At 37.9% G+C, this 22,181-nt stretch overlaps 2 protein-coding genes across 2 annotated transcripts; both read right to left on the bottom strand.

The window, feature by feature from the left end:
• Nucleotides 1–16,523: 16,523 nt before the first annotated feature.
• On the bottom strand, nucleotides 16,524–18,515 carry LOC101444041 (glycerol kinase). The gene has a single exon (XM_012529508.3). It carries the CDS (start codon nucleotides 18,489–18,491, stop codon nucleotides 16,830–16,832), a length of 1,662 nt encoding a protein of 553 aa, XP_012384962.1. The 5' UTR covers nucleotides 18,492–18,515; the 3' UTR covers nucleotides 16,524–16,829.
• A 2,519-nt stretch (nucleotides 18,516–21,034) lies between these two features.
• Nucleotides 21,035–21,958, bottom strand: LOC139440097 (olfactory receptor 6C6-like). The gene has a single exon (XM_071218729.1). It carries the CDS (start codon nucleotides 21,956–21,958, stop codon nucleotides 21,035–21,037), a length of 924 nt encoding a protein of 307 aa, XP_071074830.1.
• Nucleotides 21,959–22,181: the final 223 nt, after the last annotated feature.

Below are 22,181 nucleotides of genomic sequence, written 5' to 3'. Positions count from 1 at the left end.
TAAAATGAAGGAAAATTCTAATTATGATCTGTAATTAACGATCTCTATAAACAGGTTTATATTAAATGTTCATAAGGATATGAGGGCTTAGATTATAAATTCTTACAGCAGTCATATTTATTCCTGATCTCTGATCTCTAATTATTATAATATTTCTAAGTCCTAAAATACTTTACTCTTTATTTATAAACTAATAAATCCCTAGAATCTTTAGAGGACCTGTATGCCACCTGAAAGTCAGAGCTAAAGGTAACCTGTGCTAAAGATGCTGAAAAAGCAACATTAATTCTAAAAGAAGTTAAAAGGTATCAGACTTTAATTAAAAGGTAAATTGCACTTATCTAAACACTAAAGAAAATAGGACACAAAAATAAAGGTAATATTATTGATATTTTAAAATGCTAAGTACTATAGGGAGGAGAAAGAAGAGATTAATTTTGTTAAGAATATTCTTTAAATTTCATTGGAGCACTAATTTAACCTGACCAGTCAACTTATTTAAACAGCATAGCTAACATGGAACCTAAAATGTGATTTAGGCGGCAGACTTGGCAGTGGTTAGGGCATCCACCTACCACATGGGAGGTCCGCAGTTCAAATCCTGGGCCTCCTTGACCCGTGTGGGGCTGGCCCTCGCACAGTGCTGATGTGCTCAAGGAGTGCCGTGTCACGCAGGGGTGTCCCCCGCGTAGGGGAGCCCCACGCACAAGGAGTGCACCCCGTAAGGAAAGCCACCCAGCGCTAAAGAAAGTGCAGCCTGCCCAGGAATGGCCCCACACACACGGAGAGCTGACACAACAAGATAACACAACAAAAAGAAACACAGATTCTCATGCCCCTGATAACAACAGAAGCGGACAAAGAAGATGCAGCACATAGACACAGAGAACAGACAACCAGGGTGACGGGAAAGGGGAGAGAAATATATCTTAAAATAAAATAAAATAAAATAAAAATAAAATGTGATTTAGATTGTGATATTCTATACAGAATTGTTGTGATACCTTGATACATTTCAAAGTGTATTGGGCATAACTTAGAAAAGTGTTTGCAAAGTCCCCTAAGGAATTGGGAATGATGTAGTAAGCCTACTGTTTTTTCAAACAGTAGGCATTCTCAATTTACTGAAATGTTAGAAGTCTGCAAAGTATACCTGTGGAAAAGGAACATGCTAGAAAGCTGAGCCCTCAGTCACAAGGCTTGCACTCATGAAACTTATTTCTTTAATGACAAAACTAAACCTAACTGTAATTAGTTCCTCAGAGTCACCTCTAGAGAACTGCTTGGTTATTCAAATTGGCCTGCCTCTCTAAACCAAACTCTCACTACCTTCCCCCCTACAAGGGACAGGACTTCCAGGGATAGTATTCCCTGGCAATGTGTGACTTGACTTCCAGAGATTTTTATGTCAATACAAGACTTAACAACTTCCAGGGATAGGGCTCCCTGACAACATGGGGTTAGACTAAAATGGGGAAAAGAAATAAAACAGAATGAAGTTCTAATGGCCATGAGATTTCAAATAGAGTTGAGAAGTGTTTCTGAAGGTTATTCCTATGCAGGTGTATTTGTTTAGAGACTCACCTCTAATTACAAAAAGCATTGCCCATTGCCCTGGTGAGACGAAGAATTGCTTCCCAAAGAGGGTTTGGTTTAAGTTCTTATAAAATGATTTATGGAAGACCATTTCTTAAAACCGAGTATGTAGATAACCTGCATGCTAGTCCTCAAGCAATTACTATTCACTGTGTTAGATCTTTTAGTTCAAACATGAATGGCATTTCATGAAACACCTTCAATGCCCAGGAACCACCCCAACCTGAATATTTAACTTGACATCTTTGCAAGCATTGCTTTCCAGTTCTATCTCTCTCCTAGTGGTGGAGATTATCAGAAGCCCAGCTAACCTAGACTTTTGGGATTTCCTCAAAAACAAACCCCAGTAAATACCAGCATCATAGCTTCCTTCATTTAATTTCTTGAAATTCTGTCCCTACACAACTTCTCTTTCCTCATGAACAATTTATCCTAAAACTAAATATATTTTTGTATTTCTAAGTGATTGCAGACTATCGATCTCCTGGTCACATACAAGCCTCATCAGCCCATTAACCTATGAAAAGGAATTTCCAATCACCAGTATCACCACTACAAGCATCTCATCCTTCACCAGAAGAACCCCTAACACCATCCCATCTCAGCAGTAAGTAGCCGATTGAGTGACACCCATATTTCCAAGATTGGCAATTTATATTTAATCGGTGAATTTATAGTACTAGAAAATCTCATATAGCTTAATACTAAGGTATTGTACTGAAACTTTGTATCTGGCAGTTAAGAATTTCAAATAATTATGATTACTAAACCATTAAATGAATGCCTTTTCATTTCCAGTAAATTATGAAATAGTTAAATGTTGATGTGTGAAATTACTGAAACTGTCTAGACTGACTTCATCCTTGGATGTGGCCATTTCCAAATAAAACCCTGACATTGCAATGATTACTCCAGGCTGATCAAAACTTTGTATATGAACATTCCTATTGAAAGAGTGACTACACCAGCTTCTGATGTTTGATATCCTATGAAAATCCTTGTAACTGACTTGTTTTCAGTATCCTCTCTCCCAGATGCATTGATCTCTAATGATTGTAACCTTAGGACTCACCCAGTTTGGTACCCACCCCATTCTCTTGAATATTTATTAATGAAAGAACCTATGCAAACACAACTCCAATTATTCATTAGCACCCTTAAGTTATAATTTTTTAAAAAAATTGCAGATGGAAAAGGCTGACTTAAATTTGTACATCTTCAGTATTCCACTATCAAATAAACCCTCTTTTTCTTCCTAACCTAGTTAAGTGTGTCTGTCTATTCTGCTGCACCAAGTAAATCAAACAAACCAAGGACCTCCCCAGCCCATTTTCAAATCAAAACTCAACACATTGATTCCTGTCTGATTGTTTTGTTCTAATAGCTGAGGAGATTAGATTCCAAATACGCAAATGAAAGACAGAGAAAAATTCCATATGCTTTTTTGTTTGTTTTCTCCTCCCTCAACTCTGTTGCCCCACTAACAAATACCATTTACTGGTCCAAAACGCTTTCATTATAAACAGGTGGTAAAGCTGATATGGAGAGCAAGATACAGTATCTTTTCTGATGGTTAAGATTTTGAGAATGGATAGTGTCAAGTAAAGTAAAAGAGAAGATAAAGAAAATAGAAGTGGATAAATGTAAAAACAAGTTTAGGAAATATGAGGAGGTAAAAGTAAAGTGAAGAGAAATTTAAGGGAGAAGGAAACCTAAAGAGAGGTAAAGTGGTGTTTTTAGATTGAGTTAGATTTTTGGGGAGTGAGTTTTAGGAAAAATAAGAATATTAAAATTGTGTTAGTAAATAAGTAATACAGGGAAATGTTTAACAACGTATATATACACATATTTAATACCAACTTATGTACATTTTCTGAAGTAAAGACAAAAACATCACTAACTTTTAAATCAACAAGAACCAAAAAAATGAAATAGAAATAATATTTTGCAAATTATAAACTCACAATGACTGGTAGGACTGGTGTTAGGACAAATATTACATAGTCTAAACTGCTCTATCATAATAAGAATTTTCAAACTATAGGAAAATGAGCAATTAAAGAAATAAAAACATACCATGTAACAGAATCTATTGAGCACTATACACATGACAATCATTATTCTTGATTTTTTCATACAGTATATGAAATACAGCAAGATTAAACATCAAAGTGAAAAATATATTCTGGCTAACACAACTGGTAATTTGCAGGGCACTGGGTCAAAATAAGTGAATCTATTTTCAGATGTTGTGATCTTAAAAATATCAAATTTTACGCAGTTATAGACCAAATTAGAAAAGAGTTCTCCTTTAAAACAAAAATATATAGTGATATATCTAGGCAAAAATTCTTTCTTAGGTATTTTCATCATTAAGCAAAGTGATTAAGCACATTTTTATTATTGGTCATTGTATATTACAATGTGTTTTCATTGAGGATACCAACAGAATCATTTCCAACCTATGAAATATAAATTATTATTCAAAAGGCAGATCACAACGCAAAAATAAACACATACAGGACAAAGCTAATTGATAAATGAAATGTGATTCCAGTCTTTTCTGGGGGAATTCACAGGAGATATCTGAGAATTTGGATTCTAAACTGGTGCATGGAGGGAGATTAGAGTGAAGGCAAGATATTCCAAGCAGGGAAAGATGTGGCTCAATCAATTGGGCTCCCATCTACCATATAGGAGGTCCAGGGTTCAATGCCCAGGGCCTCCTGGTAAGAGCAGGCTGGCCCACATGGCAAGCTGGTCCACACAGAGTGCCATCCCATGCTGGGAATTTCCCCCCGAGTGGGAATGCCACCCCACACAGGAGTGCCAGCTAATTCTGAGAAATGGCACAGCAAGATGATGTAACAAGAGACAAAGAGGAAAGAAAATAAGAAGACATAGCGGAACAGGGAGTTGAGGTGGCACAAGACAGTAATTGCCTATCTCCCACTCCAGAACACTTCAGGATCAGTTCCCAGAGCCTTCTAATGATAATACAAGGAGACACAGAAGAATACACAACAAATAGTCACAGAGTAGGCAATGAGGGGAAATGGTGGTGGTGGTGGGGGGGAATAAATAAAAAATAAATCTAAAAAAGCAAAGATATTTCAGGCACAAGAAACAGTTGAAGAAGAAGAAAATTGAAAGGCACATGAATGTATGGTTGGAAGCAAGAGTCAGACCTCTCTAATCAACTTATCTCATGAAAAAAAATGGAATCATAGAAAATCACAAGGAAAGACAGCCCTCTGTATTAGTCAGATTCCTCTGGGAAAACAGAATTGCCAAGAGGTATCTGTAAACATTATAAAATTTTAATAAAAATTTTCACACAAATTGGGGTTGGTATGAGTAAGTACAAATTCCATAGAACAAACTGCAAGTGGTGTCTTCCAATGAACATTTTTTTATGAATTTCCCAGGAAAAGCTGGAGATAGAAATTCTCTCTTCTGACTGCTCAAAGCATCACTTGTCCTTTTAAATCCTTTGAAGGATTGGATGAGATTTCTCTCACTGTTGATGGAAATCTGCTCAGTTGATTGTAGATGTAATCAGCCATAAATGCAATCCACTTACTGACGATTGAAGTCCAGGAAACGTCCTTCATAACAATCAGGACAGTGCTTTCTTGACCAAACAATTGGGCACCATACCATGATATGGTTTGGCCTAAGTAATGGGAATATATTCACATGCAGTTTTGAGGCCAAGAAAATGTCCAAATCAATGTATCATCATGGTCCTCCGAAGATAGGCTACTGGCAATCCTTGGTTCCACTGTCTCCTGGCAAAGCACACAGTGGCATCAGCTGGACTCTCCCTACTCCTCTGGGTTTCCTTGCTTTCAGCTTCTTATTTCCATGACTTTTTTCCTTTGCCTTAATTCCATTGTCTTATAAAGGCTCCAGTGAAAGGAATAAGACACTTCCTGGTTGAGGTGGGCCACACCTTAACTGAAGTAGCCTCATCAATAGGTTCTACTTAAAATGGCTCCACCTCCACAGGAATGTATTAACTTTAAGAACATGCTTTTTCTGAGCTACATACACTTTCAAACCACCATACTCTCCCTGTATGAGTTCTTTGATTAAGTGCATTCAGATAAATGTAAAACAATTTATTATAAAAATTTTTCAATTACATAAATTTCTCCAATGGTAACATCATCATAAATGTATAATTATAAAATGTTTAAACCAGAATGTCATCATATCAAACCATTGCCTTGTCCAACTTCAACAAGTTCTTTTTTCTTTTCATTTTTATTAATGCCTTCTCTAGCACACAGCTGCACCTCACCTTGCTCCATGGAGGGAGATCCCTGGGGGACCAGGACAGCAGTCTTATCTAAAGTGTTTTATGGTTTTGTTGTCCAGAAAAGTTGAAAGCTCTTCTCAAGCTTGTTTCCCCTTCTGCACAGTGATTGGAAATCAGGGGCCGAGGACTCTCCATAGCAGGGCTGGCACTTGTGAGGGACTGAGGATGGGGTGGGATGGGGTTGTTTGGAGCAAGGGTTCTTAACTGTTTTTGTTCCATGGATCCCTTTGGCAGTCACGTGAAAACCACAAACCCTTTCTCAGAAGGTAGCAGTAGATAGTTTTATGATACTTGACATCGGAATGTACTTAAATAAAATTTTAGAAGTATTCAAATTTAATTCAAGCTGATAGACCCTCTGAAACCCATACACACCTTGGGAGTCCATGGAACCCTGGTTAAGAAATCCTGCTTTGTCATCTCAGCTTTTCACGGGAGCTTGGTGGGGGAAATTTGGTGTTACATAAAGGTCTCCTTGAGGCCAAAGGTACACACAAAATTGAGAAAGAAATGCTTAGATTGAAGATATCTATTGTGATGGTTAGATTATTATGCCTACTCAGCCAGGTAATTTTGCCCAGTTATATACATACAATGGAATATTACTCAGCTCTAAGAAGGAATGCAATATTAATACATGGGATAACATGGGTGAATCTTGAAGACCTTATGTTGTGTGAAGTAAGCCAGGCACTGAAGCACAAATCTTATGTGACCTCACTGATATGAATTAAACATAGTGAGCAGACTCACAGTGCTAGAGTCTGGAAGATAGGTTTATGGGAGACAGTATGGGAGAAGAAGGCTGTGAGTCAATGCCAATATGGTCAATATCCACAATAAAGAAGAAGGGTGTAGTTATGCAGTGCACGGACATAATCATGGTGCAGTGATGATATCGGGTTGGGCAGGGCTGGTCTGTAAGGGAAGCAAGGTGGAGAGGGTGGGTTGGACTGTCCATGTAAATGCGGGGGAGGGATAAGGGAAAGAGCAGGTGAGTTATGGGATTTGCAGGTATATGGTTGAAAGTATATTATTGGGAATGTTCTTTTGGCAAATATGGCAGGGGAGGGTTACTGGTTTAAAGTGTTGGATCTGGGGGCATGTGTGAAGGGGATACTGGGGCAGACTTCTAGGGAGTGTGTAGTGGTCACCTTGTCATAGTGTGTTGTGACAATGGGTTGAGACTTATATAATGAGCAGGATGGTGTTGGACTCCCATCCTGGGGAGTCCTACTATAATCTCAAATAGAGGCGTGGTATCTCTCAAGAGCATAGGTAGTGCTTAATAGGGGAGGACAAGCCTGTATGTCAAGTGTTCATTGTTGTTGCAAGCAACTATGAATCTTGACCTTCAGTGAGTTAATCTTGGTGGTTACTATGGGTTCCAAGGGGAGAAGGAGGGAGGAATACAATAGATGGAACACAGGACATTTTTGGAGTAATGGAATTGTTTTACATGTTCTTGGAATGATGGATACAGACCATGTTAAATTTCATCAAAATCTATAAAAGTATAGGGTCTAAAATGTAAATCATAATGTAAATCATTGAACATGACTAGTAGCAATGTTTCAGTATCTGTACATCAGTTGTAACAAATGTACCATCCACATGTAAAATTAATAGGAGAAAAGGGAAAAGGGGGAAGATATTGAGTATATGGGAATCATCTATGTCTTGTACATGATTTTTCTGTAACTAAAGCTTCTTTGAAGACAAAATGAAAAAAAATAAGATACAAAGGGAATAAACAGAAGAAAATGTTACTGTATATACAAGAAACTGACCCCACAGTGATGAAAACATAACGTCAATTTTTTTTCATTTTATGTTCAATTAGTTTTTATTATTTCAAATTTTTCAAAAATTGTTTGTATTTATTTGTTATTTTAAAAACTATCATTGTATCACTTTCTTATTGTGTTTGCCTACTTTGCTGGCTTCAGTTTTGAAGAAGTTTTGGACCACAGAAGGGTTAGAACTGTGACAAGGGAGGACCTTTGATATGGGGTATAAAAGATGGGAGATGCTTGGGAAGAGGTTCAACTGTGCCATACCTACAAGGCATCTGAATATGTTCAAGTGCTCATGGGGCATTGCCACAGTGAGTGGAGATCCACACAATAGCCAAATGAATATCAAATTTCTATCCTGGGGAGCTTTGCCACCTTCTCTAATGGGACAGCAAAAATCCCTCAAATACTACAGCATTGACTCATGAAGGAGGATGGACTACTAATGAACTCTTAATAGTGATGACTGAACTTATGAACCTTTACTTTTGAAATTGAAACTTAGTCTAGTATTTTAGGGTGCCTAAGAGTTACCTCCTGAAAGCCTCCTTGTTGGCCAAAAATGGCTTCTCTCTAAGTGAAACTCAACATATAAATAATTGACATTCCCCTCAATGTGGGCTATGACTCGTGGGGATGAGCCTCCCTGGCACCTAGGGATTATACCAAATACCAACTAGCAATGCAACTGTTAAAAGACCTTGACCAAAAGGGGGAAAGTGTGGAGACAAATGAGCTTATATGGCTAAGAGATTTCAAAGTGAGTCAGCAGGTCACTCCAGAGGCTACCATTAGGCATATATCATCAGGATCCCATTTATTGCCAAAGGAAATATTGTCTCAACTTGCAGGGCTCTTGTCGGCTCTGGAGACATCCAGTCACTATAGGCAAGGTGGATATTTCAGGATTTTGGTGCTCTGCCAGTGGGCCCTACTTTGAAATTTATGCTCCCCAGTGTAACAGTTGAACTCAGTTGTGGTTTCCCTACACATGGCTCTTCTTCCCCTTCTATCTGAACCTATAATTATTACTAGAGTGGATAAGTGTATGTCCAAGAGACTTAAAAATTTGGGCATTCCATGTGCCAGTTAGGCATTGAATCCCAAGAGCAATGCAAAACCTAGTCTTCTGTTCATTGAACTTACCCAGGACAACTAACAAGGATATGAAGATGGACAACAACCAACCCAAGAAACAAAGAGAGTCTGCAACTGCAAGCAATGTAGTTCCATCCATCTGCCCATGGGATCTAAGCCCCTCTCAGTTAGAAGCAAAGTGGTCATCACCATCCCAGAATCCTCAGGATTGGAGAATGAATGATGTACTAGAGTAGACTTACTGTTATTCTACTATGAATTTATTTGATTCAAGCCATGGAAGAACTGTTATCACTAATTGGAGACAGTGGTAACTGGAAGAGGGGAGGGGAAAAATAGGTATAATAAGGAGGTATTTTCAGGACTTAGGAATTGTCCTGAATGATATTGCACTGACAGACACAAGCCATTACTTATCTTGTCATATTTTACAAAATTGTGCAGGAGAGAATATAAATTACAATGTAAACTATAATCCATGGTTAGTAGCACTGCTTCAAAATATGTTCATCAACTGTAACAAATACATCAAACTAATGAATAATGTTGTTAATGTGAGAAAATCTGGGAGGGGTAGGGAATGGGGCATAAGGGAATACCCTATAATTTTTATGTAACATTTATGTAATCTGAGTATCTTTAAAAAATAAAAAATTATATTATCAAAAAGACTTGATTCCATATGTTTACCTTAAAGATTATTAAATTCAGGGACTCAATGCTAAACAAAAGGGAAGAGAAATGTTCAACACCATTTCCATATTTCTGTGAAAGTGGGCCTAAGATCTAAAGTTTGCAAACTAGTTATTTAATAAAAGTAATTTTTTTCTTTAAAAATAAAAATCCCATTCTCCATCCTTCCATAATAAAAAATAGTTTTCTACTATAAAAAAACAGTCAAACAAAATACACACACATAGAATGCTTAGTGGATCTTTGCTCTTTTTTTTTTTTTTTTTACCATGCATCACCCTATAGCTGTTTGATATAATTATGAATTCCAAAAATAGATATTGGATTATGTGTGTAAACTTGTCTGTACCTGGGAATGATTAAGTTATGATTAAGGCTTTGATTGGGTCATGTCAATTGGGTGTTGAGACCCTGCCCCTTGGAGGGTGGGGACTCACAGATAAAAGGCATTGCAAAGGACAGAGTTGGAGGTTTTTGATGTTGGAGTTTTGATCTTGGTGCTTGATGTTGAAGTCTTAAGATGGAGCCCCAGGAAATAAGCACAGAGAAGGAAAGAGAAGCAAGTCCTGGGAAGAGAGGAACCCTGAGCCTGGAGAGAAGCAAGACCCAGGAAGAGAGGAACCCAGGAAGCTTTGACAGCCAACTTGCTCTAACTTGGGGACATAGACTTTGGTGAAGGAAGTAACCTATGCTTTATGGCCTGGTATCTGTAAGCTCCTACCCCAAATAAATACCCTTTATAAAAGCCAGCAGACTTCTGGTATTTTGCATCAGCACTCCTTTGGCTGACCAATATGGAATTTGGTATCAATAAATGGGGAAGTGCTTTTTCAATTACCAAAATGCTGAAATGGTTTTATAAATGGGTAAGAGGTATTTTTTGGAGAAATTGTGAAATGCTTGATGGAAAAGGCCAGAATCACTTTGAAGAGACTGTTGATAACAACGTGGATACCAAAGAGACTTTTTATGATGCCTTAGAAGTACATGATGAAACTATCATTGGAAACTGGGGGAAAGATGGATCCATGTTTTAAAGCTGCAGAAAACTTAGCAAGATTATCTCTTGGTGTTTTATGGAAAGCAGAATTTGAAAATAGCAAGCCTGGGCATTTAGCTGAAGAAATTTCCAAAGTAAACCAGGAGAATGCAGTCTGGCTTCTGCTTGCAACTTATAGCAAAATGCTGGGAAATATGCTGAGGACTAACTGTCAGGCACAAAGGAAAAAGAAACTGATTCTGGAAAGTTCAAGCCTCTGGAAATCAAGTTCCCAGATGAAAGTGCTCCATTGAAGGACTTAACTAAATTTGGAACTTGTAAATCAGGATTCAAGATGCACTTTTGTTGGAAAGACTTGTGGAAAGTCTTACTGTCTGACGGCTTGGATCCCTGCTTCCTTTATGCTAAACCAACAGACTTTTTGAGAGAGATATCTGAACAAAACTACTATCAGCCTGGAATAGGAGAAGACTGGAAAGGAGAGACTGAAGGGGAAACAACTTCAAGAGGAAAACCATGGAAGCTGAGATCTGCAGTTAAGACATCACCATGGGCCAAGAGAGGAACCCTACCCGTGTGTACTGAGAGGATGAGTTTACTTCAGCAGGTGAAGAGGATTGATGTTCCCATCTGATGTTCAGGGAGAGGTTTGTTGTCCCAGGGTTCAGAAAGGGTGGAGCACATTCTTTAAGGATTTGTGTGGTTAAGGTCAATACCCTATAGGTCTGAGAGGGCTGTACCTATCCCCCATGGATTAGGGAAGACCAGGTGGTCACCTCATTGCCCATGAGAGGTTTGAGCCTGTATGCCAAAGGTTAGGGAAAGCCAGGTGATCAAATCATTGCTCTGAGAGGATTGAGCCTGTATGCCAAGGGAGGGTGTTCCCCCACCTCACTGTACTAGGAGGGTTAAGACTCTAACCTAAAAAGTGGATAAGGTGAGGCAATTACCCCAATGCTCTCGGAGGGTGAGGTCTGGAGCTTGCATTGGCACCCAGATGCTTGTTGTGTGTGGAACCAAGAAAATGGCCATTGGGCAAGCCTGTGGAAAGGGTGGGTTTCCAGAAGACCCCAAGAAGAATGGTCCCATTCTTAGACCCCATGGTCTTAAGAATGACTCTCAGTCTTTGAAATTGAAAAAAGGTTGCCCTGCATGTCTACTGAACTGTAAAGAAACTGACTCAATGTTTTCCTCCCAATTTCTCCTTATTGTAATGAAATATTTATCTTTTGTCCATTTGTGTATCGGAAGTAGATGAATTGTTTTGTAAGTTTCAGAGGTCTATAGCAGAGAGGACTTTGCCCCAAGACCAACTATATTTCTTTAGATTGATTTTGATATGATTTAGTACTTTCATTATTACTGATTTAAGGTTTTTTCAAATATTGTAATGTCTTTTTGGAATTCAGAAGTTGGAGTGTAGCAGTTTGATATAGTTATGAATTCCAAAAATAATGTTTGTAAGCTGCTCCGTACCTGGGCATGATTAAGTTATGATTAGGGCTTTGATTGGGCCAGGTCAGTAGGGCATTGAGACCCCACCCCTTGATGAGTGTGGACTCACAGATAAAAGGCATGGCAAAGGAGAGTTGGAGATTTTGATGCTGGAGGTTTTTGAGTTTGGAGTTTTGGTCTTGGCATTTGATTTGAAGTCTTAGACTTCCCTTGAGAGTGAGAAGTAAGCACAGAGAAGGAAAGAGAAGCAAGACCTGGGAGAAGAGGAATACCAGAAGCCTGAACCCTGGCAGATGTCGGCAGCCATCTTGCTCCAACATGTGGAAATAGACTTTGGTGAGGCAATTAATCTATGCTTTATGGCCTGGTATCTGTAAGCTCCTACCCCAAATAAATCTCCTTTATAAAAACCAACCAGTTTCTGGTATTTTCCATCAGCACCCCTTTGACTGACTAATACACACCCCAAAAAAGCACTATAGAAAAGCATAATAAAAATCTTTTAATAAAATCATTAGAACTCAGATAGTAGATGAAATTATAATTTGTTTTGATTTATAACCTTATTATTAGAAAGTATGAAAAATGAAAAGGCTTTTCCTTTATAAAATCATTATTGCATCTCATTTGAAGTCTTTCAGAGTTACATTCAAATCAAACTGTGAACATGGTAAAAAGCCTAAGTGTTTAATAGTAAAAAAATAAAGGAGTAAATTTTTGTTAAAATCTATTTGGAAAAATTTTCTGTAAGTATACAAATAGTATTATTTTCAACATAAGGAGTCATAAAGCAAATTTGCCAAAAACAACAAATATTCCAAATAGCTTTCTTTAATGAAATATTTCCACAAATTTATTCAGGGAAGGCCTTCTGTACTTCAATACTTAACTCTTGCCATCCTCATGAACAGAACACACAGATGATCAATTCCTCTCTCCATGTACTTGACTCCATTCCAAAATATGTGAATCATTTGCAGTATCACCTTATCAACTGTTTGACTAATTTATTTCATATTATCTAACAAGACTGTAAAATGGTCCTCTTACTATAATTAACTTATATTAAATTTTGCACATGTTCCTTAGTATTACACACAATGACATCTGAAACTTAATCATTTATTGATCTCATGAAAGACTTATGTTTTCTATGCTCTGAAGGAAAATAAATATCATGAATGAAGAATTTGAGGGAGAAGTGATATCCAAGAAAATCATTTCCTAAGAAGTCACCAAATAATATGTTTTACAAGCATTTTCCATAAAAATGTAAAATAACACACACACATACATAAACACACACACCACTTCTTTTAATTATGATCCAAATAGATAGATTTTAACAAAATTTTATTCCTTTATTTATTTATTTATTTTACTATTAAATATTTAGTTTCCTAAATCCATACAAACCATACCAGCACACTTACCCCATGGGATTTAAGAAAGACTTCCAGCACACCAGCATGGATGCTAAAATGGGATAACCTTAAATCTTGTGAAAGTCAATGTGATATTTGTCTTTGCTGTATCCTGCCCATATCACATCACAACCACCATAATGTTTGCCATCAGAGGTGGTTTCATGAATGATACCGTCAAGGAAAGGAAGGTGGAAATTGGTTATCTGATCTTCCTGGGTCTGACAAGAGTGAGGGGATTGTTAGAGGATGAATATTGACAACTCAGACTGGGAATTTTCAAACTTTACATTGTCACTTGTGGTCACTTGGAAAGAAGCATGGAGTAGAGACTCATCATTCTCAAACTGAGTCTCGAGGATACAAATAATATTATGAGTATATGAAATAGTAGAACTTGTAAAGTGGAATGACCAGTTCTAACAACACTGAGGATCTCAAAGAAAGACAGGACAGGCTTAGGTTTTAAATTCCCAGGTAATTCATTGTCAGCAAGCCAGATATTTTCCATGACTGCCCCCAATAGATTTCTCCCCCTTGCTCCTTTTCTCTGGTTTAGCTAAAAACAAGAATGATTTCTAACCTTGCACATTGTCAAGTAGGAGCTTTGGTTGAATTCACACCCTCACACATACTTACACATACTTACAACTACTCAGTATTAGACTTATTTTGTTTCATTTTTAACAATTCTGCTGGTGTGTAGTTGTGTTACATGTGTTTTAACTTACAGTTTCCTGAAGATTTAGGAAGTTTTAAAATATCTTCTTCCATATTGGTCATGTTCATATCCTCAAGTGAAATGGCAGTTAATGCTTTTGCCCAATTTCAAATCGGTTTTCTGCATTTCTCTTATTAACTGTACGCATTCTCTATGCATTCTGATTATTGATCCTAGATATTTGTCAGATATATATTTTTGCATATATATTCCTTCACTCTGTGAGTTTCCTTCAATCTCTGTTTGGTGCCTTCTACTGAGCAGAATTTCTTAATTTAAATACATTCTAGTATAATAAGTTTCCTGAAAAATTGTCTAGTTCTGACTAATTTTTGCAGTTGAAGAAATTATGACATGCTCCAATATCAGACTTTTTCTGAAGGTTTCCCAAAAACTTTCATTGCCTTACCTTTTGCATTTATGAATGTAATCTATCTGAAAATTAGTTTTTGCATAGTGTGAGGTTTAGATTAGCAAAACATTTTGTCCTTATACATATCCAAATTCCAAGGTGGCTACTATTGAAATATCCATTTCACCTTCATACTGCAGTGTCATATTGTTATAAATGAGTCAAACATTTAGTTGTATCTGTTAATGGACTTAATAGTCATTCCATTGCTAAAAGTTTATAATTTTTAATCCATGTAAAATTATTTAAAATATTATGACCATATTATTTGTCATAATTTGTACTAGTACTAAGTCATGCTTTTTTTATATTTTCCTTTTTGGTTTTTTTTTTTTTTTTGTTAGGTTAAATTTAACTTGGCTATTTTTGATTTTTTTATTGTTCTGTTTTGTTTGTGTTTGTGACTTATGCTTTCATTTTAATTAAATAATCCATCTATAATTACTTCAAAAGCCCAAAGAAGAACTAAAAGTTTTTGATTTGTATTTCATTGAATTTATAGATCAATTTCCAGAAGACTTCACCTCTTTATATTATGGAGACTTCCAATCAGTGAACATTGTATATCTCCTCATTTACGTATCTTCTTTAACTCTTTTTAATAATACTGCAATGTTTTGTCTGTAGATGTATTTCCCCATGATTTATTAGAACAATTCCTCTTTGGTTCTATTTTATGCTACAGAAAATTGTATGTGTTGAAAGTCATTATTCATTTTTTGTAAGACAACATTAATAAATGTTAATTAATAATTATATTGACTTAGTCCACAGAAACCTAACAAGATCCACTTGTTCTTTTGAATAATTTATAAATAAAATCTTTTGTATTGTTTTATGTATACAATTATGCTATTGCTTATTCATATTCACTTAGAAGAGATATAAATTTCTCTGACTTAGTTGTACTCAATCAGAAGGGATTTTGGACCCAGGGGATATCTGAAAAAGTTGACTTTTTTTTTTTTTTTAACCACCTAAGGGATGCTACTGTTATCTCCTGGCTAGAGGTCAGAGATCCTTCTAAATATTCTACAATACACTAGATAGCCCCCCACAACAAGAAATTATTCAGACTCAGAAACTGTAGAACTGAGAAAACTCTTCTTTGATTATTATTTGCTTATGTAAGTCTATTAATGTCAGTACATTAACACACACCCTGCTACTCTACTAAATTATTTTATGTTTGATTTAATTTTATTAGATGCTCTAAGGTTTTGCAGGCATGTAAAACATCTTCTGTAAACAGAGAAAGTCTTACTTCTTTTCCAATAATTATGCCTTTGATTGACAACCCCTGTCTAATTTCTTTGACTAATACTTCTGAGTATTACAATATCAAAGAATAGTGGAAATTGGGAACAATCTATCCTTATTTTTTACTTCTATTATTTCTACATAGATAAGATCTGGACTTTAAGACCAAATTCAGGTTTCCATGGTATGAAAATCAATTTCCAATTTCCTCATGATTTTATCTGAAATGAGTTTTAAATTCTGTCAGAGGCTTTTGTACATCTGTGGGAATATTCATTATTTTTTCTCCTAATGATTATTCATATGATGCATAATATTAATTAGTCTACTAAAAATGACCCCAACAAATATATCTGTAATAAGTCCTACTTGGTCAGATTGTATATATTAATTTAATGAGTCTTGGATTATTTTGGAATTTAATTTACATAATTTGAACAAATATCCACAAGTTATATTGGTTTATATGTTTTTCTTTTTTATACTGCCTTAATCTGCTCAGAATTCAATAACATATACAAATAATTTGGCATTCTTTTCATCAATTTTAATATCTGAATCAACTTATAGACCATTAGAGCTACCTTGTTTTAAAGGTTTGACTAAATTCCCATGAAAACATTTGAGTGTAGAGCTTGTGGAAGTGTACTTCCTTAAAACTCCATTATTTCTTCATTAGAAATAGTTCTGTATAAGCTTCATATCTCTATTGGGGTATGTAAATTAAAAAATATATCAGTCATATGATTTATATTTTCAATTTTATTTGCATTGCTTTATAAAAACTTGGTAGACTTGTGCTTTCTCCCTTTTTTTCTTGAAAAACCTTGTGATGGCATTTCTATTTTTTTCAAAACATATGATTTTTTTTTTTTTGCTGGTGCTGCATATTCTTTATTTCAAGCCACAGGTCTACTTGGATGGTCATGCAGCAAGTGGCTTATAAATAAAATCAGAGTCTATGAATAATGACATCACAGTAGGAGACAGAACTGCTGGATTCTCTTGTTGCGCAAAAGGCTCGCTTCCTGGGAATCCATGAGTTTGTATTTAAGGGACACCTGAGATGTACCTTGCTCCGATTAACATTACCATGCTGCTCACTATAAAAAAGCCCAAGGGCAGACTACAGAAGACACTAGGGTCACCACTTTCAGGAGGCTGAGTTGTAACCCAGCCCACTGACTTCATCACAGCTTTCTTCCACATAGCATAACGAATTTCACTTTCCTCAGCGTTGATCTGTGGTTCAAACCGCTCCATAGTGACAGCTGACAAGTCATCAGGATCCAGGCTCCAAACTCCAACTCCTTCTGCAGCCCCTGCTGCCATGGCAGCTCCCAGGGCAGTTGTTTCAGGCATGGAGGGCTTCACTACTGGGATATACAGAATGTCTGCTTGTAGCTGCATAAGAATTTTGTTGTTGGTCATTCCTCCATCTACCTGCAAATGCCTGAGTGGAATTCCACAGTCGCGATTCATGGCATCCAAAATCTCTCGGGTTTGGAAACAAACAGCTTCTAAGGCAGCAAAAGCAATATGGCATTTATTGGTAAACTGAGTGAGACCACAGATTATCCCTCTTGCACTGGGTTCCCAATAAGGTGCATATAATCCTGAAAATGCTGGGACAAAGTAGCAGCCATAAGAAGTACCTACTTCTTTAGCAAGTTTTTCAATTTCTTCTGAGGTTTTTATGATTCCAAGATTGTCTTTTAGCCAGCGAACAAGAGCACCAGCTATAGCTACAGAACCTTCCAGTGCATAATACACTGGCTTGTCTCTGCCTAGTTTGTAAGCCACTGTGGTCAGAAGGCCGTGTTCAGAAAATACACACTTACGACCTATATTACAGAGTAAGAAACAGCCTGTTCCATACGTGTTTTTGGCTTGTCCATCCTGGAAGCACATTTGTCCCACTAATGCAGCAGACTGGTCCCCCAAACACCCAGATATTGGCACACCTTCCAAGGCACCAGCTTTCATTAGGCCATAGATCTCAGAAGAACTCCGGACATTTGGGAGAATCTCCATGGGAATTCCAAAAAAGTCGCAGAGCTCCTTATCCCATTCCAAAGAATGTATGTTGAAAAGCATCGTCCTGCTTGCATTTGTTACATCTGTACAATGGACACCTCCATAGACTCCTCCTGTTAAACTCCAAATAAGCCATGAATCAATGGTCCCAAAAAGGGCTCTCCCTTCTTCAACAGCCTTTTGAACTTTTCTCACATTGTCAAGTAGCCAACGAAGTTTCACTGCACTGAAGTAAGTGCTAAGTGGAAGGCCGGTCTTAGACTTGACGAAGTTATTATTTCCTGGAATTCTTTTACTAAAATTCTCAACAGTAGACTGGGTTCTTAGATCAAGCCACACCACAGCATTGTAGAGAGGCTCTCCGGTTAGCTTGTCCCAGATGACAGTGGTTTCCCTCTGATTGCTGACACCAATAGCTTTTATGTTGGGAATATCAATGTTGAGCTGTCCAAGTTTTTCACACGTTTTCTCTATACACTCATAGACAGACTGCAGAATTTCCTTAGGGTCTTGTTCCACCCATCCTTCTTTTGGGAACTCTTGTTTTATTTCCACTTGATGATGACTAAGTAGTTCGGCTGTTTTCGAATTAAAAACCAGAAAGCGTGTGGAACTGGTTCCCTGGTCCACAGCCCCTACCAACGGCCCCAAAACGGCTTGCTTTGTGGCTGCCATGAAACCAGCTTCGGGTGGGCGAGTGGTCGGTGGTCGCGGCCGGTTTCCCGGGCGACAGCGGCGGGCGGCGGGGGGAGGGGCGGCGGGAAGCCTGGGGGAGGGAGGGGCGGCGGGGAGTCAGGAGCGCGAGGTGGTGCGCGACGGCAGAACCAAAACAAATGATCTTGATTCTTTATTAGCATTACAACTTTCCTTTGCTCTTTCCATTAACGTCTTTCTCCGCTCCCCCGCTCATTGTTTTTGTGCTGTCTGCTGGCTGTGTCCTTCCAGAGTGGGAGGGAGGCACTTAATCTCTTATGTCACCTCAGCTCCCTAGTCTGTGGTGTCTCTCATTTTCTCTCCTCTGTGTCTCTTTATTGCATCATCTTGCTGTGCCAGCTCTCTGCTGGTCCTGCACTCCTGCATGGGCCAGCATGCTGCACAGGCGAGCTCTATATGTGGACCAGCTTCTCTTCATCAGGAGTTCCCAGGAATCAAACCGTGGACCTCCCATATGGTAGACAGGAACCCAATCACTTGAGCCACATCCACTTCCCTAACTTCTGTTTTCATGAGAAATACTTCCTTGTCTAGTCTTTCTTTCTTTTTCTTTTTTCTTGTTACATTTCTGTTGCCAGAGTTAGAATGCTTTAGGGTGACATGTGAGATCCTAGTTCAGAAGTGCCACTGTACCCAAGTATTCTTTCTTTATTGGTGGCTGATTCGTGGTGTGTGTGTTTGTGGGGGGGGGGGGGGGGGGAGCTGAAGGGCTAATTGAGGCATATTGTACATTCATGTTTTGTGTTTTCTTTTCTCTTTCAGGATCCTAAATATCTCCCACCTCTTATTACTTGTCCTTCATGTTGTGGTTTCTAAAGGGGATATACATATTCCTTTGTTTTAATGCTTTTTTCTTCCATGGGATGATTTCCTGTGTGGATTGCTCTTCCACTCCCTCGTTGTCCTTTCCTTGTTGTCAGTATTCTGAACTAAAAGTTCACTTTATAAACTTAGGATCTACATTTTTCTGTCTGCTGATTTTCAGATCCATCTTGGTTCAGTGGCTATGAACTGCTTCTCTCTTCCTTTCAGTTTTCCCCTGACTGGGAAAGGGCTGGGGATGTGCTGTTTGTTTTTCTACTAATAGATAAATACAATTTTGGATGTTCTCTGTCTTCTATGTATGCCGATTACATGTTTTATGGAGTTTTATTTGTTTTTCTTGTTATTCTTTATTGTTTATGGTGGATATGCCATGAATTTCAGTTAGCAGGGTGCCACTAGCTCACACCCCAAAATTCGCTATTCTTTGATTCACTTCTCAAACTACTTATTGAACTGAGATTTCATCTGAAGTTTGTCTGGGAGTGAATCTGCTTCCACACTCATCCATGATGTTGGCAGTGTTCATTTCTGTGCAGCTCCATGAGTGGGGGCCTTGATTTCTTGTTAGTTTTCAAGTAAATCTTGACTTAAACCTTGACTAGATGGCTCAAAAGTTTTCGCTCTTAATTTCTTTTTTTAAAGATTTATTTATTTCTCTCCCCCCCCCAACCCCACCCTGGTTGTCCGTTCTCTGTGTCTATTTGCTGCATCTTCTTCTTTGTCCACTTCTGTTGTAGTCAGCGGCACAGGAATCTGTTTCTTTTTGTTGGGTCATCTTGTGTCAGCTCTCCTTGTGTGCGGCACCATTCCTGGTCAGGCTGCATTTTCTTTCACACTGGGTGGCTCTCCTTAAGGCGCGCACTCCTTGAATGTGGGACTCCCCTATGCAGGGGACACCCTTGCGTGGCAGTGCACTCCTTGCGTGCATCAGCACTGCCCATGGGCCAGTGCCACACGGGTCAAGGAGGCCTGGGGTTTGAACCACAGACCTCCCATGTGGTAGATGGACGCCCTAACCACAGGGCCAAGTCTGCTGCCCCTTGCTCTTACTTATAAAGCTAATGGTGCAGGTGAATGACACTAAACCTACCTTTCAACACCCCAGACTTTTTGTCTCTTCTTCTAATACCCATTTACTGCTTCATTCTTATGTATAACAAAATTCATGGGAATTACATATTTTTGAACTGCTTTCCTCACTCACCAAAAGAGCGAAATGTTCATTGTTTTGCTCACACAAATCTGTTCATAGTTCTATCCTAAAATGAATATACTTTTTCCTCATTTGTCATCCTAATGAGGAGAAAACTCATGTCTCCCGTAGAGTCTGGGCAGACCTATAATAAATAAATGTCGAAGAAAATAATTGATTACATTTAGCCATGTAAATTTCCACAAAAATATACTTGTACATAGTTAAAATGCTTTCTCCCCCTGCCTCAGCCTCCCACAAGGAGAGAAGTATTGGATCACCGGGAGGAAAATTTTCATTGAATCTTTAATTGAGTAGTCTTACTATAACACAGCAAGGACTTTTAATCATAAAGAAAAGTAGAAAAGAATGACTCATACTGAAAAATGAGGTGAGTGCTTTTAGAGAGTTAACTGATTGAAGGATAGCTTAAGTAAACTTGGAGAAATGAGTTGCATTTTTTCAAGGTTTTAAAATTTCACTTTCCTTATTTTCTGAAAAAAATGAAAATCTTTTGGACTTGTTTCACTTGCTGGTTCCTTAGAGTATACATGAAGGGATTTAATGAAGGGGCAATGGATGTATAGATAACAGCTACACCTTTGGATAAAGTTACTCTTTCCTTTGCTGATGGCTTCATGTAAATGAAGACACAGCTTCCATAGGTAAGGGAGACTACAATCATGTGGGAAGAACAAGTAGAAAAGGCCTTTGTTCTTTTCTGAGCTGAAGGGATTTTAAGAACAGTCTTGAGAATATAACTGTAGGAAAGAATCACTAACAGCAATGTGACCACAAGTGTTACAACTGCTGAAATAAAGGAAATCAATTCTAACAAATGAGTGTCTGTGCAAGAAATCTGCAGGATAGGTGAAGTGTCACATATGAAATGATCAATTACTCTGGAAGCGCAGAATTCCAGTTGCAGTCCCATGACCAACGGTGGAAAGGTGATCAGAAAGCCAGCTGTCCATGAACTGAGTACCAATTGGTAGCACACTTTGCTGCTCATTATGATAGGGTAATGCAGCAGTTTGCAGATGGCAACATAGCGGTCGTAGGACATGGCAGCCAGAAGGTAAAATTCGGTAACTCCTAACAGGAGGAAAAAGAATAACTGAGATGCACAAGCGTTGTAGGAAATGATTTTGTTTTTGGTCACTATGGTTATCAGGAATCTGGGAATACATATCGTTGTCAATGCGATTTCCAATAAGGAGAAATTTCGGAGGAAGAAATACATTGGAGTCTTGAGGCGGGGATCCAGGAGGGTGAGGAGGAGGATTGGTAGGTTTCCCATCACACTCAACATGTAGTTGATAAACAGAAAAGTGAAAATTACAATTTGCCATTGGGGGTCATCTGTCAGTCCCAACAGAATGAATTCTATCTTTCTCGACTGGTTCTGCATTTTGGTTTTGAATCAAATGTTACTTCAAATTCAGAAATTACAGGGTATTTTGAAGCTATAAACATAGTAAAAAGAACATATTCAGAAATGTAAACAAGTTTAAATAGTTTATCCTGTTTGACAAAGCAGATGATACCTAAAATTACAAATCCTATCCACCTAGATATCTGCCAATTCACTGTTCCATTTAAGCCAAATTTATCATCATGAGAATGCTAAATTC

This window comes from Dasypus novemcinctus, chromosome 12 (genome assembly GCF_030445035.2).
Source record: "Dasypus novemcinctus isolate mDasNov1 chromosome 12, mDasNov1.1.hap2, whole genome shotgun sequence".
NCBI lineage: Eukaryota > Metazoa > Chordata > Mammalia > Cingulata > Dasypodidae > Dasypus > Dasypus novemcinctus.
This window is presented reverse-complemented; position numbering and strand designations above follow the sequence as displayed.